Raw genomic sequence first — 13,269 nt, 5'->3', positions numbered from 1 at the left:
TTTGCTTATCTTTATAATCACTCTTTTATCTAGGCCAGCTGCTGCTCCTGCTGCTGCTATAGCCACCTCTGTCTAATTGGAAGGAAGTTGCCTTGATATCCTACTGGTTTAAACCTGCAAGGCTGCTACCTAGAACCTGTACCCCAAATTGGCATCTGAAAATGGGCTCATTTATAAATACTGTTGCCTATTTTAGCATAAGAGATAAAATTTTAAACTACAATTTTATTTTAGCCACTTGGCATTACATCACATTCCTTTTACATGAACTGAGTCTTGATAGTTAATTTCATAACCAAAAAATGAATTTAGTTCTACATAATAGTACTTACAACATCTTGTACAAATTAGTCTTCTTTTTTAACTCATTGAGACATTTTTATGTTCCAGAGTAGTTATTATTCCTTCCATTTAACTATTTGGGTCAGTTTAATGATACATTAATAATTATTAAAGTGAATTGGAAACTGTTATATGGTTGGGTTCCTTTAGAGCTCCTGAAAAGACTTAAAATCAAAGCCTCTTTCCAAGTATTATTTATGGCTTATGGTTTGCTTATTTTTTTCTTTACAAAACATTGCTGTAGATCTGAGTAATGAGCATAGCATTTGTGCAACTATCTCCAAAATTTGATCAATCCAACTGTCTTTTAGTTTTATGTTTCACAGAAATAGCACATTAGCTATGATGGCAAGGCACCTTCAATAACTATACAGGTAATTACTTTTCTGTGGCCCCTTTTGTGACAACCACTCTTGGTAGACATTGATTTGTTTAGTCTTGAGAAATATAACTTAAGATAAGAGACAATGCACATTGTGTAATAATGTTATGAACTCTGAACCACTTGTATTGGAGAAAACAAACATAGCAGGTCTGAATTTTGTATTTAAACAAGAGAATTATACAATGCGAGTGTAAAGCAACAGTGGAAATCATTTCTTTTACCCAAATATGCACTCTGAGCTTCGCTGGCATTGAAGGTGGAGCTCTGCAAAGGCTCCCAGCACCTCCATACACCACTTCTCAGAATTACATTAAACCAGTTGGGACATGATCAAAGAATGCAAGGTATAAACCCCTTGAGGGCCTGTGAGTCACTATCTAGAAAGGTTCTTGAAAGGGTAAGGACATTTTATAGTTTGATCAATAGGAGCCTGAGAAGGAGACTGCAGGGTAAAAGACAAGTTGAGAATTAAAAACTTAGAAACTTGAAGAATTGAATTACTACCCTAAGAAAGTTCCCAGGAGAAAAAGAGAGACAGAAAAAGTAAGAGCTTTTTTTTTTTTTTCATCAGATCTCAACCAGCAACCTATATTCTAGGTCAGAATTCAGCCAAAGACATTTTGATGATAATCAGCTCTTGCTATCCCAGATCTGATGCTGACACATGCAGAGTTTTCAAGAAATCCAAGGGCCTGCATAGTAGTTTTGGATACATATTGAGAGGAAGTCAAAGATGGGGTTGTGGATTTCAAAATTACATCAACTTTCCCATAGAACATGTCATAGAAGGAAGCGCTTTTCTTTTTGTTTTCCAGTCAGGGTGAAGTTTTACTTTTTACTTTGAAATCTATACAACATAGCGTTGCAGCATGTTTTTCCTCTTTTTTTGTGACTTTCATGTCAGTTAACTAGCTATTGCACTGTGTGCTTAAGGGAATGTAGATTACGATCTTGAAGGAGGCAGTCCAGTTTAATGGCATGGCCACTGCTGCAGTTTAAGAGCATAAAGAAAGGAGCCTAGAGAAGAATTTCTGAGCTCAAAGAAGATTCTAACACAGAGCCCTACCATGAGATGTCACTGTATAAAACTCCAGACTTTTACAGAGCTGCTATTTATGTGATATACCAGAAAGACCCCACCAGCATGCTGGCTACTAGGTGCCAAATCCATGGAAGCAGTGGGCCTCTGTCTATGCAGCAGGGTAGATGTGTGGCCACGGGGAGGGGAGTGATGTCAGGAAAGGGGAGTGATGGAGCTGTAGACACAGCCAGCACAATGCCCCTTTCCCTTTTTCCTACCCAAGTTACACAAAAGAGGCTTCCTATAGAGTAGTTCTCCGTGCATCCATCAGAATTCAGAGGAAAAAAAGTTTCTCTTGATGAGATGTCAAAGAAAGATAGCAAGAGCTGGTGAGAATGGGGAGAAATGAAGGCGAGGGAACCGAGTAAGGAGGTCAGCCCGGTCCAGAGTGTTCTTTATTTGGTATCAACTGCCTCTGTCCATCGCCTAGGCTCTGCTCTCCTGGATTCCATAATTGATCTATAGACATGCCTGGAACTGACTAGGGTGCAGCCAGTCCCTACACGCCAAGAAATGAGGAGCCTGTAAAGGAGGGTCTTCTAATCTGGATATCTTCCTCGGGTGATGAGGTGCCAGTATTTGCATAGTAAAAAGGAATCCTTAACTGCTATCACTTCTCCTCCCTGAGGAGCACCCAGAGGACCCTCAGGAAGCCCAATATGGCAGTTCCCACCACATGAGGCATTCACAGATTTCATGCCACAAATAATATGGAAAACATCTTGAAACAAAACCCTACTTCACAGGACATAAAAGTCTTGTATGCAAAGAATGAGGACCAAAACGATATTTTTAAGTGAACTTAAGATATATATTCATATAAACACTAAACCTTAGAGGTCCGAGAATTCCTCATTTTAGAGGTCACCTAGAAATATCAAAGCTTTCCTGAGTGTTCTTGGATGGTAAAGTGAAACTCCGCTCCCATTTGATGCTTCCTCCAGGGTCTGATCCCTGCTTTCTAACTAACCAGCAGAAAAGGTGGTTAGGACTGCCCTGCAATTCATAGGTCTTTCAGGGCAAACCAGTGAAACAGGTATCACAGCTGCCCTGTTAAGAACCCAAGTTCACTTACCCTAGATTCTGAGTTGGGGCTCACCAACTCTTATATACCCTCTTTCCAGCCAGCCCTCTTAGGCAATCTTTCTTCTGGAACTTCGTATGATTCTAATGGTGAGGAAAGTAAGAAGTGAAATAGATTTTTGTCCAGGAATTCTTCTTTGTAAAGGCTAATTCCAGGCCTAGCAAAAGTGCCTTCATAGAACAAAGTCAGTCATCTGTGAAAGCCGCGAGATTGGGGATTGAAATTGACAAAGGGATGTGGGCTTGTCTCTAGAAAGGTGACTTTCTACCCAGGGATCTTCCATTTCCATTAATCTGGAGTGGTACTTTAAGAAGAAAAAAAAAAAGAAAGAAAGAAAAAGAAACAAAACAGAACAACCAACCTCCTGTTCCAGACCCCAGGCAATCTTCCTGCAGAGAGCAGCAGCTGGGAGTCCTGGTGGGAGTTTTTCATGAACTCTGGCCGGGGGCTTCTTGGAGTCTTTTAAAGGAACATTCTACAGTGTTTCCACCTAGGCCTCCCTTTCCTCTCTGAGAATCTTTCTACTTCATCTTCTATTCTCTGATTCTTCTCTCAAGGATCATTTTGGATGGGAAAATACAGGTGCAGGCTCACAGTGGTGTGAGATTTGAGCTTATTCTGGAGAAGTATAGGTGTTAGGTATGAGGAAAGGAAACAAAAAAACTGACTGCAGTTTCCAATGTACTGTGTGTGCTCTTACTCTCTTAGGGAGCCTTGGCCCTTTGACCAGATTGCTCACCTGCAGATCCCAGGGTCTTTATAACTATTAAATCAATTTTAGGAACTGACATGTAGTGTTGAGATATTACCACTATTTATAGAGATGTATGTTAATGATTAAAGGAAAATGAGTACTGGAATCAAATCCAGATTTAATTTTTTTATTTACATCTTTAAACCAAACTACTTTTTTCCCCAAAATTAAAAATAAGGATTGTTAGCTGTGTTAATGGAAAAACATCCATATGGAGTGCTATACTGTGTTAAGTTTGCCATTGTTATAAATAGTTCAATACCTTTGTAACTTAATGTTAAGATTCTTACAAGATACATCGAAAGAAAAGTTTGCTTCTAGCTGTCACACATATAATTTCACGCAAGCCCTTGTTTTGGAGAATTTTATGTGGTTGAATTGACATTGCTTAATAAACAATTGAAAAAGTTAAGCATAACCTAGAAGTCATTTAGAACTATGAGTCACTTTCCTGACAAGCCAATAAGGTAAGAGAACCCTGGTTGCAAAACAATTACTAGCCCAGCCTGAGGGACCCTGGAAATATATTACAGGGATCAGTTAAGAAAACAAAGCCGCAGTGTTTTGCCAGGCTGCAGAGAACAAGCTAAGGTTGCTAACCAAACCAAACAACTGTACTGACAATGCCAATTTTTACATTTGTTTCAGAACAAGGGACGCTCAAACAACCAGAGGTAAGATTAACATTTAAAAATTTTATATAACTTTTGCATTTCAAGTTATTTGCTAACTTAAGCAGGCTTGAGCTTGTGCAATATTAAATGTGCAAATTTAAAATGAATAGCAAGAGAAATGGAGGGAGCAACCAGGTGCTTGTGAGTGCCATCAGAGGCTTGTTCACCTCTCTGTTGTAGACCTGGGGTCCAGGGACAATGTGAATGCTTAGTCTAGTACTGTGTGTAAAATATGATACTTGGTGAGGAGGGAAGGGTGGCCATATCCCAGGAAATTGGTAGACATGTCCCCTATCATGAAATGTGTGCCTGCCTCACATTTACCAAAACTTCTGTACTAAAACTTCTGATATTGTTCACCTAAAGATATGGTTTTATATTTCTTGTCATTTTCCATTTGAGCACAAATGTGATTAGTGTTATGTCCTATTGATCAAATCAAGATCTGATAACATTTTCATTTGGACTTATGCAATCTCCTAATGGCTTAGAAGTATGTGATCCCTGTTACTTCTCAGAGTAAAGTAACTTAAAAAAAACACAAAAGAATGAAAAATATGCAGATTGTAGACCACCATGGAATCATGACCTTGGCCTTCAACCAAAAGTAATAAAATTTTCACCTGACTCTGCCAAAATAGCAAAAGGTGTTTTTGTTGTTGTTGTTGTTGTTGTTTATTTGTTTTAGGTGCTGAGAATCAAATCCAGGGACTTTTTGTTGCTAGGCAAGCACTTTACCACTGAAATATACCTTTGGTGCCATAGCAAAAACTTTTTTAAAGTACCACAGCAAAGTAAAATATAAAATGCATGTGATTAGTTACATAAATGAAAAGTAGTCTGCAAATTTCACAAAAGAATCATTACCAAATGATTTTAACAGGTACCAATTATCTCTTTTTAAAAGTGCTATCAATCCCTAACACCAAGAAATAAAATAGCAATAAAAGTATTACATTGTTAGTATGTTTTTAATAAGCTATAACTTATATAGTTGACAAAAACAATGAAAAATACAACTGAATGTATGTCATACAGAAGAGGTACCTGTTCCTCTTCTGCATGAGCACATGGTTTACACAGGTAGAGTCTCAAGAGTGTGACAGCAAGAAGCTCCTGTTAGATTACAGCTCTGTAGTGTGTCTGTTAAGTGTGCTTTAGAATCTGGATTCTAGATCAAGGAATACATAACAAGATAAACAATAATAATTTTTAAAAAATAGGCCACAAGTTCTTTTAGGGTGAAGTAAATTTACCAAAAATTCCTTCAGTATTTCATCTGCAGAAAGGTTCTTCTTCAGTGTGTCAGGGTTCCTTTTCCAAGGAAGATGCTTTTTATTTCATTTTAATAAGGTAATGTGAAGTGGGTGTATTTACAGAAAGAAAGTGTGCTAATAAGAAGTGGTTAATAATTTTCACATATTAAAATAATTTTCTCAGGTACTTATATACTCTTGAAAATGACACATAAGCCTATTAATAAAAGGAATTAATTTTCACATTTTTTAAATGTGACATCAGGTAGCAATAGGTTTTTTAGTGACTTGCTTAACTTTTAATATAAGATGTATGGTTTTTATTTAATGTGTGACTGACTGTACTGAGAATCTCTACTTTTCTGGAGGAAGAGTGTGGGGAGCTCTCATGCTGGCCAGTGTACTTGGAAACCTTAGTTGGTTCAAGGAAGAACTGTAGCAAAAAGAAGATTAAGAAGCATCTTTTCACTCCATAACAATGTGTTCACTTTCATTAACAAATATTCTCCCCCCAAGTTGATGATGAAATCTTTTTAGAGTTCTGGATTTTTTTTTTTATTCCTTTCCCTTCTTAATAACCTTCTTTCTCTCCTTGAATTGGTTGAAAGTTCTCTTCTGTATGTCTTTTAAGAGCATTTTTGTGAATTTTTATTTTAATTTCACACTTGGTTCTCAAGGTAGATCAGGTTCTGATAGCCACGGGATCCGTAGGCTCCATGGCCACACTCATTCCAGAGTGGCCCTTCAGGACCCCTTCAACTTCGAGAAGCAAGTTTATCATTACACACCTATTCAGCTACTTTGAATCCACTCCTTAATGCAGGTTAAGATAGAAGAATCAGATGCCAGATAGCAAATGAAGATTTGCTTGTTTTGTTGGTAAAACCAACAGAAATAATTGTCTTTTTCCCCAAAAGAGGAAAGAACACAAGTTGAGATTTTTGGATAACAAAGATTTTTTTTTTTTTTTTTTTAAGACAAACTGTCAGATAAGTGCCAGTTGTGGTGGCCTGTGCCTGTAATCCCAGCTGCTTGGTAGGATGAGGTAGGAGTATCACGAGTTCAAAACCAGCATCAGCAAACCAGCCTTAGTGAGGCACTAAGCAACTCAGTGAGACCCTGTGTCTCAATAAAATACAAAATAGGATGTGGCTCAGTGGTCAAGTGCCCCTGAGTTCAATCCCCAGTGTTAAAAAAAAAAAAAGTATTAAGTAATGAAGCAAGAAATAATTACCAGGTGCTTATAAAATCAGGTTTGTTCTTCAACCCTTCTAGGTAGATCAAAAGAGATTGAGAAGGCCCTGAAGACCGATTCTCATGGTCTCATGGGTTTGTAACTGAGAACTCCCAGAATGGCTAGTAGATAATGTTGTTCTCTCATTCCCCTTTTCTTGCTGGGGACAAGAGCCTGTTCAGTCTTGGCCTAGGCTTTTGAGAATCCAGATCTGGGAAGAAAGTCTGTGGGACAGGGATGAGAGAATGACAATTAAATGTTGCATTTTAAAATTGTTTAGTGTATTCCTTTTTATTTTTTTTAAACTTTTTAGGTGCTTTGAAAGTATAATAAAATCAAACTCTATCAATCATCTCACGAGCTTATATTCCCTCCTATATTTATAATTTATCACATAGTTCATGCCCACTTTTCCTGCAGAAAAGTTTGTTTGCAGTGTGACTAATTTTCAGTGACTTTTCAGGAAGAAGAATCTGAACCATAAACGGGGAGCCAACCGGGCACACTGGTGTGCCTGTATCCCTGCTACTCAAGAGACTGAGGCAGGAATATCCCTTAAGTCTACGATTTTGGGGCCTGCCTGGGCAATATAGCAGGACCCTTTCTCAAGAACAAAACAAAGCAAAAAGAAGTAAAACAGTAACTCAGTTCAAGAATGTATCATTTAGGTGAACTTAAACGTTTAAAATTTTATGAAGTTAATGATAGTGATAATAAATTATCTCTTAACAAACCTTACCATGTGGCAAGAACCCTTCTAAGCACTTAATGTAAATTAACTCACTTAATTCTGTGAAGTAGATGCTATTATTGTCCCCATTTTGTAGATGAACAAGCTGAGGCAAAGAGATGTACGGAATTTGAACGTAGTTTTATTCTCTAAGCTGTATTCTTAATAATCCTATTATGTTTTCTTTTTTCACATTTTAAGTTTACAGTTTCTAAATAGGGCTGGTTTAGGGATTCTAGGACTTGGACCCAAAGGTTGAATTCTTTCTTGCCACCCAAGCACTTTGATAATAGAACTTAGAATATCAAATGAAAGACAGTTTCTAATGTACATTAAGAAGGTGATGTACAAGAAAAGTCAATAACGGCAAGATAGCCATCATTATATATATGCCTATTGCAAATATAGTCAGTCGTATTGTCCTTTTTATGGGAAGTCCAGAAAGTTTGTAAAATGTCAGGGAGAATGAGTTTTCCTTTGAAAGCAGTTTTCTTTCACGTTATTGGGTATGAATCTGTCACTATCAGGCTTCCCCTTTCTGTGCAGTGGCCACCAAGAGGCCCAGGGTAGCATTTGCCTAATAGTTATTCCAGTACAGCTATCTGTCATGCTCAACAGAACTTTAATGCTCACTTTAATGATCCTGTTTGTCTTTTTAAAAATCCATTTTGAAAGCAGTTGTGGTGAAAAAAAAAATTACGTTTTTAAAGTTTTTTCCAATTCTTTCCCCTGTGCCTGAGAATCTGCTAGATTTGGCTTTGAGGCCCTTTGGAAGGCTCAAAAACCCTGTTTCAACCATTTGACTTGTGAGTAAAAAACAACTTCAGAAGGAACCCTGAGAAAAATCCATGACTAATGTGTATTTAGCAAAGCCAAATGTGCTCTGAATGAAACCAAGTTTCCACATACAGGCACAAAACCCAACATACATAAAAAGAAAATTGCTTTTGTGAAAATCTGGATTATATGGTAGTCATAGACTCGGCTTCTTATCCAGTTGTATAATAAAAAGTGAAAAATCAAGTCCTTCTTAATTAGTGAGATTACCATAGTTATTAGGTGAGAATGAATTCAATGCTTGTGAAATCAAATGTGTAACCATGCATTTCAAAAAATTTAAATCTCTTTCTCTTTTAAATTTTATCTATGGATTCCTTTTCTAAAATAAGAATTCACTTTTATGGTTTCAGAGCTGCAAGTTCTGTTTTTTTCTTTCCTTTTACTTTTCTTTTTCTTTTTTTTTTTTTAAGTATTCAGATACAACTGGTCCATAGTTAAAATATTAGACTCATTTGAGTGTTTGCTAAAATCAGAGCTTCAGAACTTGATTTTGAGGTTGCATATTTTTCTTCTTTCTCTATTATGTCAGGTCTCAGAAAGAGGAGGTAAGAGTTTTAGCAGATCAATATAAGGCTATTATTCATATGGCTTTTCTAAAAACATTTCCCAACCCCAAATGGCTGCCTGGGCTTTGTTCTCCTATTTCCTATAGTCACTATAACTTTAAAAAAAAATCACAGTATCTGGAATTGGCACACAAAAGTATTTCTTTTTCTTGGAGTCTTATCAATGACTTGTCAAATGTAATGATGTTTGCTGGGCATATTCCTGTAATCCCAACTACTCTGAAGACTGAGGCAGGATGATCGCAAGTTCTAAGCAGGCCTGAGCAGCATAGCAAGACCCCCCTCAGAGGCAATAGGAGATGGAATGATGTTCAAATGGAAGACTTATTACAGAAATTAAAAGGGTTAAATAATACAAACAAACTTTTAAGACAGTGTTTTGTTCCAATTTAGTCATGCTTTTATTTTGAAAAATACAGCATTTGCTGAGCTTACAAAATGTCAGAGGTAATGTAATCTCATAACGCCAAATGACCAATACATCTTTGTTTTGCTTTGTTTTACCTTTCTTGGCAGAAACGGACCAATGGACTCCGAAGAACTCCCAGACAGGTGGATCCAGGTGTGTTTCTCATGATATATCCTATAATGACTTCAGTTAAGGAATTGCTATAGAAAGTCAGGTATATTCTTGGCCTTTGTTCCTCACAGCTTGGTATATACTGTATGACCAGGAGGCAAAGTTCCAAAATGTAAATCATTCACATGATGAGTAACCCCAGTGCCACACTCTTTCCACAATCAGCAGTTGGGCTGGTTATTTGCTTACTGAACCACCTCAGGGTGCCTGGCTAATACTAACATATCCCAGCATCCTCCCTTTGCTCCCTCCTAAATCTGGTAAGAAAACCAACCAGCAAGATGACCCTTACAAATTACAATTTTTCTGAGGGAGATGGGAAGAGCATACAAATGGTACCTCTCCATTTCGGAAGTTTCTTAATCTTATGTCTGTATGATTTTATAATAGAAGCATGTTTTCAAAATTGAGGACTTTGTGAACAAGTGTCCTCTCTGGAAATCATTGATTTGTCTATAGAAAACAGTTATTTTTCTACTTAATTTTGTGAGGTTTGCCATGTCATTATGTTAGTGTAATTATTTTGTTAATCTATTAAGCGATGCCTTCCTGAATTTAATTATGAAATATTTTGTTCTGTATGTGATCCTGTTATTACAGGTAAAGGGTATTCACAGCTAAAGAATTCCAAATATATGAACTTGATAATAAATCAAGTGGAACATGAAGAATGGAGTAGCCTTGCTGTAAAATAATGTAGATTATGTGTTTTGTTTTGTTTTCTCATCATAAGCAGTGTTCACCTAGTCATAAAGTTTAGTTTTCAAAGCATTATTGCTTTTAACTGAAACCACACCCATCATAGCCATGCCAGTTTATGAGCTGTCTGGGATTTATAGCAGCTTTGCTGCCTCTGGCTTGAAATTGCCTCACTTGTGTCATGGGATCAGTTTAAATCTTTTAACTACAGAACAAAATTGAGGCCATTAAAAAAAATAGGGTTCTGGTTTACTTTTTAATAGTTCTAACTTTCCCAAGACAATACCCTCTGCAGAGGACTCTGCAATAACATTCAGAAGTTACTTCTCCTGTTTAGTAGGAGCGTATGACCATGAAGATACTATTTTTTTTCTTATTTCATGTGAGTTGTATTTCTATTTCAGAAGATCATCTAACCTTTCTAAATGTATTTTTAATTTTTTTTCTTTCTCCTATGTTCATTTTCATTTAGACGGTTTCCCTCCAGGGAAATGCGTTTCTATATTAGAGTGTGTCTGTAGAAACACATTTAACTCTTTAACAATTTATTTTATAGCCAACATAAATTGGGATTTCACAGATTATAAATGTGGCCAAGTAGTTCAATAATAAAATAAATTTATACTCCTTTATCCTAAAGGGGATGGTATTGTATAGTTTTAACTATTTTGGTGTTTCTGTATGTCTAAAAATTTTAGAACTTCATGAAACATAAACTTAAAAATGCAAAAGTACGGTTGTATGTTTGTGAACGTATTTAGAAAAAAATTCTATTAGGTATACTAAGTCTGTATGAGTATCTTTCTCATTTTTCCACATTTTTGAGAAAGCCAAAGGGTTAATAATCTTGCAGGTGAACCTGCTGGTTCACCTATTTCGCCCGTTAGCCATCTTTGGAGTCAGACTTGAATGATGTGTTTAGGATTGGTTGACTTTTGCTTCTCTGACTATTTCTGCTGACAAGGGGCAAAGCTTTGTGGTCCAGAGTTAACCCTTACTTGATGACCCTCTTGCATTGATCCTGATGGAGTCATTGTTTAGCAGGTTTTCACACTTGTGGAGTGTTTTATCCAAAGTATTTAAACTGGTGATCTTCACAGTGGAGGCTACATGGGCAGACTGCTTCCAAGAAGCCCTGCTTATTGTTTGCTTTTACTGTTGAAGTTCCTTTTGTCTGTTTATTTTTTCCTCTCCTAGCTAATTTAGTTGTCATCTCCAAGTGCTAATACACTGATGACTTTCCAGGGCCTAATTTAGGGGGTGGGTTGTAGTAAAAAGGATTAAACCATTTGGGAGTTTAGGTGTAACTACTTCACATCAGGTTCAAATTTCAGAACCATGTACAAAGGTAAGTTATATATCTTCTCTATAGACCTTTTGTGTTGGAAAAGAACTTAGTGCATAATTCCATGGGGTAGGAGGTACTTAGGAAATATTTGTTACATGAATTAATGAATGACTATATACTTTTTCTGTAGGTAGGGGTTGGCTTTCTTGCTTTATAAATTATTCTTGCTTATGTGCTAATAGACTATGTCAGGGTCCACTGGTGGAAAGTAGCAGGGCTCTCAGCCACACTGGCTGGGGATGGGATTGGATTTAGCTGTTTCCTTGCTATTTGACCTTAGGCAATTTGCTTTCTCTTTGTGTTTCCTCATTTTAAAGGTTACCAATGACAGTACCTACCTTAAAAAGTTGTTTTGAGCATACATGAATAAATACTTGTAAAGTGCTTTTCAAATTGCCCAGTATGTAGTAAATGCTAAGTGGTAGCAATTATCATTCTAATTAGTTTGTATTAGATTTTAATATTGTCTATTTTGGCATTTAGAGAATCAATAACATTTGCCAGTTATTTCTTTGCAAACAGACACTGAATTTTATGTTGAATTTTCATTGAAGCAAGAAGTTACATAATCATAGTCATTTCCAGACTTGGAGTTATTCCCTGCTTACCTAATGACTGTCATGCTCTTTTGCTCATCTTTACCAATATACTCAGTCAACAGTAATGGTTGAGGGTTGTTTTTTTGTGTGTGAAATTAGTGTTTGTGATTACAACAAAGAAACAAAAACTACCAAGGTTGAAAATGCACAGTGTGGAGTTTTATTCTAAACCAAGGAAGATGTGAGCTATGGGTTTACATTTTGGCTTACTAGCACATTTTTAAAAACATTAGCTCTTTATTAATAATTGTGGATAATATTTGTCTTTGCTCTTTATTTTTTCTTGTCTTCTATTGTGTGCTAAGAAATTTATCAACTTATAATCTTGACTGCTTTTATAAATTTAGTAATGCGTTAGATGCAAATTGTGGTAGCTCTTTTGAATTACTTAAATATAGCAGAGTATTTTCATCAGTTTGTACTTTCCTTCCTGAGACAGATGTTAGTATCAGAAAAACAACACTTGTAACAGACAGATCAATTATTTCAGGAACACGGAGGTGCTAGGCCTTTTTCAAGAACATGAGGTCATAAATCTCAAGAAAATCAGAGCACTAGTGTAATATTTTTCACCTAAAGTGGCACTCAAGGTCAAAGTTACCAATTAAATTTTAATACTGAGCTTTAAAGGTTTTTTTTTTTCAATCTAAGTATAGTAGATACAAGATTTATTTCAGTTTGCATATAATCTGTCTGTATGCCAGGGCATGTGTTCTTTCCTCCAAATCCACGTTTTTTTGACTGTGGTGAAATTGTCCTATATTTGTAAAACTCACTGCATCCTGTATTTAAATCCACAGTCTCTACCTTTTAAAGCATTCAGGCCATTTTTGGGTGTTGTGCTGCCTGTAGGTTAGAAGGAGTTGATGGCAAATGTTTAGATAGCTCACTCCCTTTCTGAGTTTAAGTTACTCATGTAATCTGTGATAACCTTGAACAGTAAATGACAAGATGATAGTTAAATTGATGGGTTCTTCCTGAGATCTTCAGGTTCCCCTGTGCTCTTTGTTAAACTCTTGATTACAAAGAGATACCTGTAACTTTGGCTGTATTTATATTCACCCAGAAGATCTCCTAATCATCTCTAAGTACAGACA

General features: G+C 36.5%; 1 protein-coding gene across 4 annotated transcripts in view; it reads left to right on the top strand.

Annotated features, from left to right (window-relative positions):
* Positions 1–13,269, top strand: part of Vav3 (vav guanine nucleotide exchange factor 3) — a 349,120-nt gene that overhangs the window by 233,150 nt on the left and 102,701 nt on the right. For all 4 annotated transcript variants that reach the window (XM_078026845.1, XM_021735809.3, XM_005339106.5 and 1 more), the window contains exons 18-19: positions 4,295–4,320; positions 9,463–9,508. In XM_078026845.1, coding sequence (XP_077882971.1) covers positions 4,295–4,320; positions 9,463–9,508 — 72 coding nt within the window. The remainder of the gene's footprint in view (positions 1–4,294; positions 4,321–9,462; positions 9,509–13,269) is intronic.

The sequence above is a fragment of the Ictidomys tridecemlineatus genome, chromosome 11, assembly GCF_052094955.1.
Source record: "Ictidomys tridecemlineatus isolate mIctTri1 chromosome 11, mIctTri1.hap1, whole genome shotgun sequence".
NCBI lineage: Eukaryota > Metazoa > Chordata > Mammalia > Rodentia > Sciuridae > Ictidomys > Ictidomys tridecemlineatus.
This window is presented reverse-complemented; position numbering and strand designations above follow the sequence as displayed.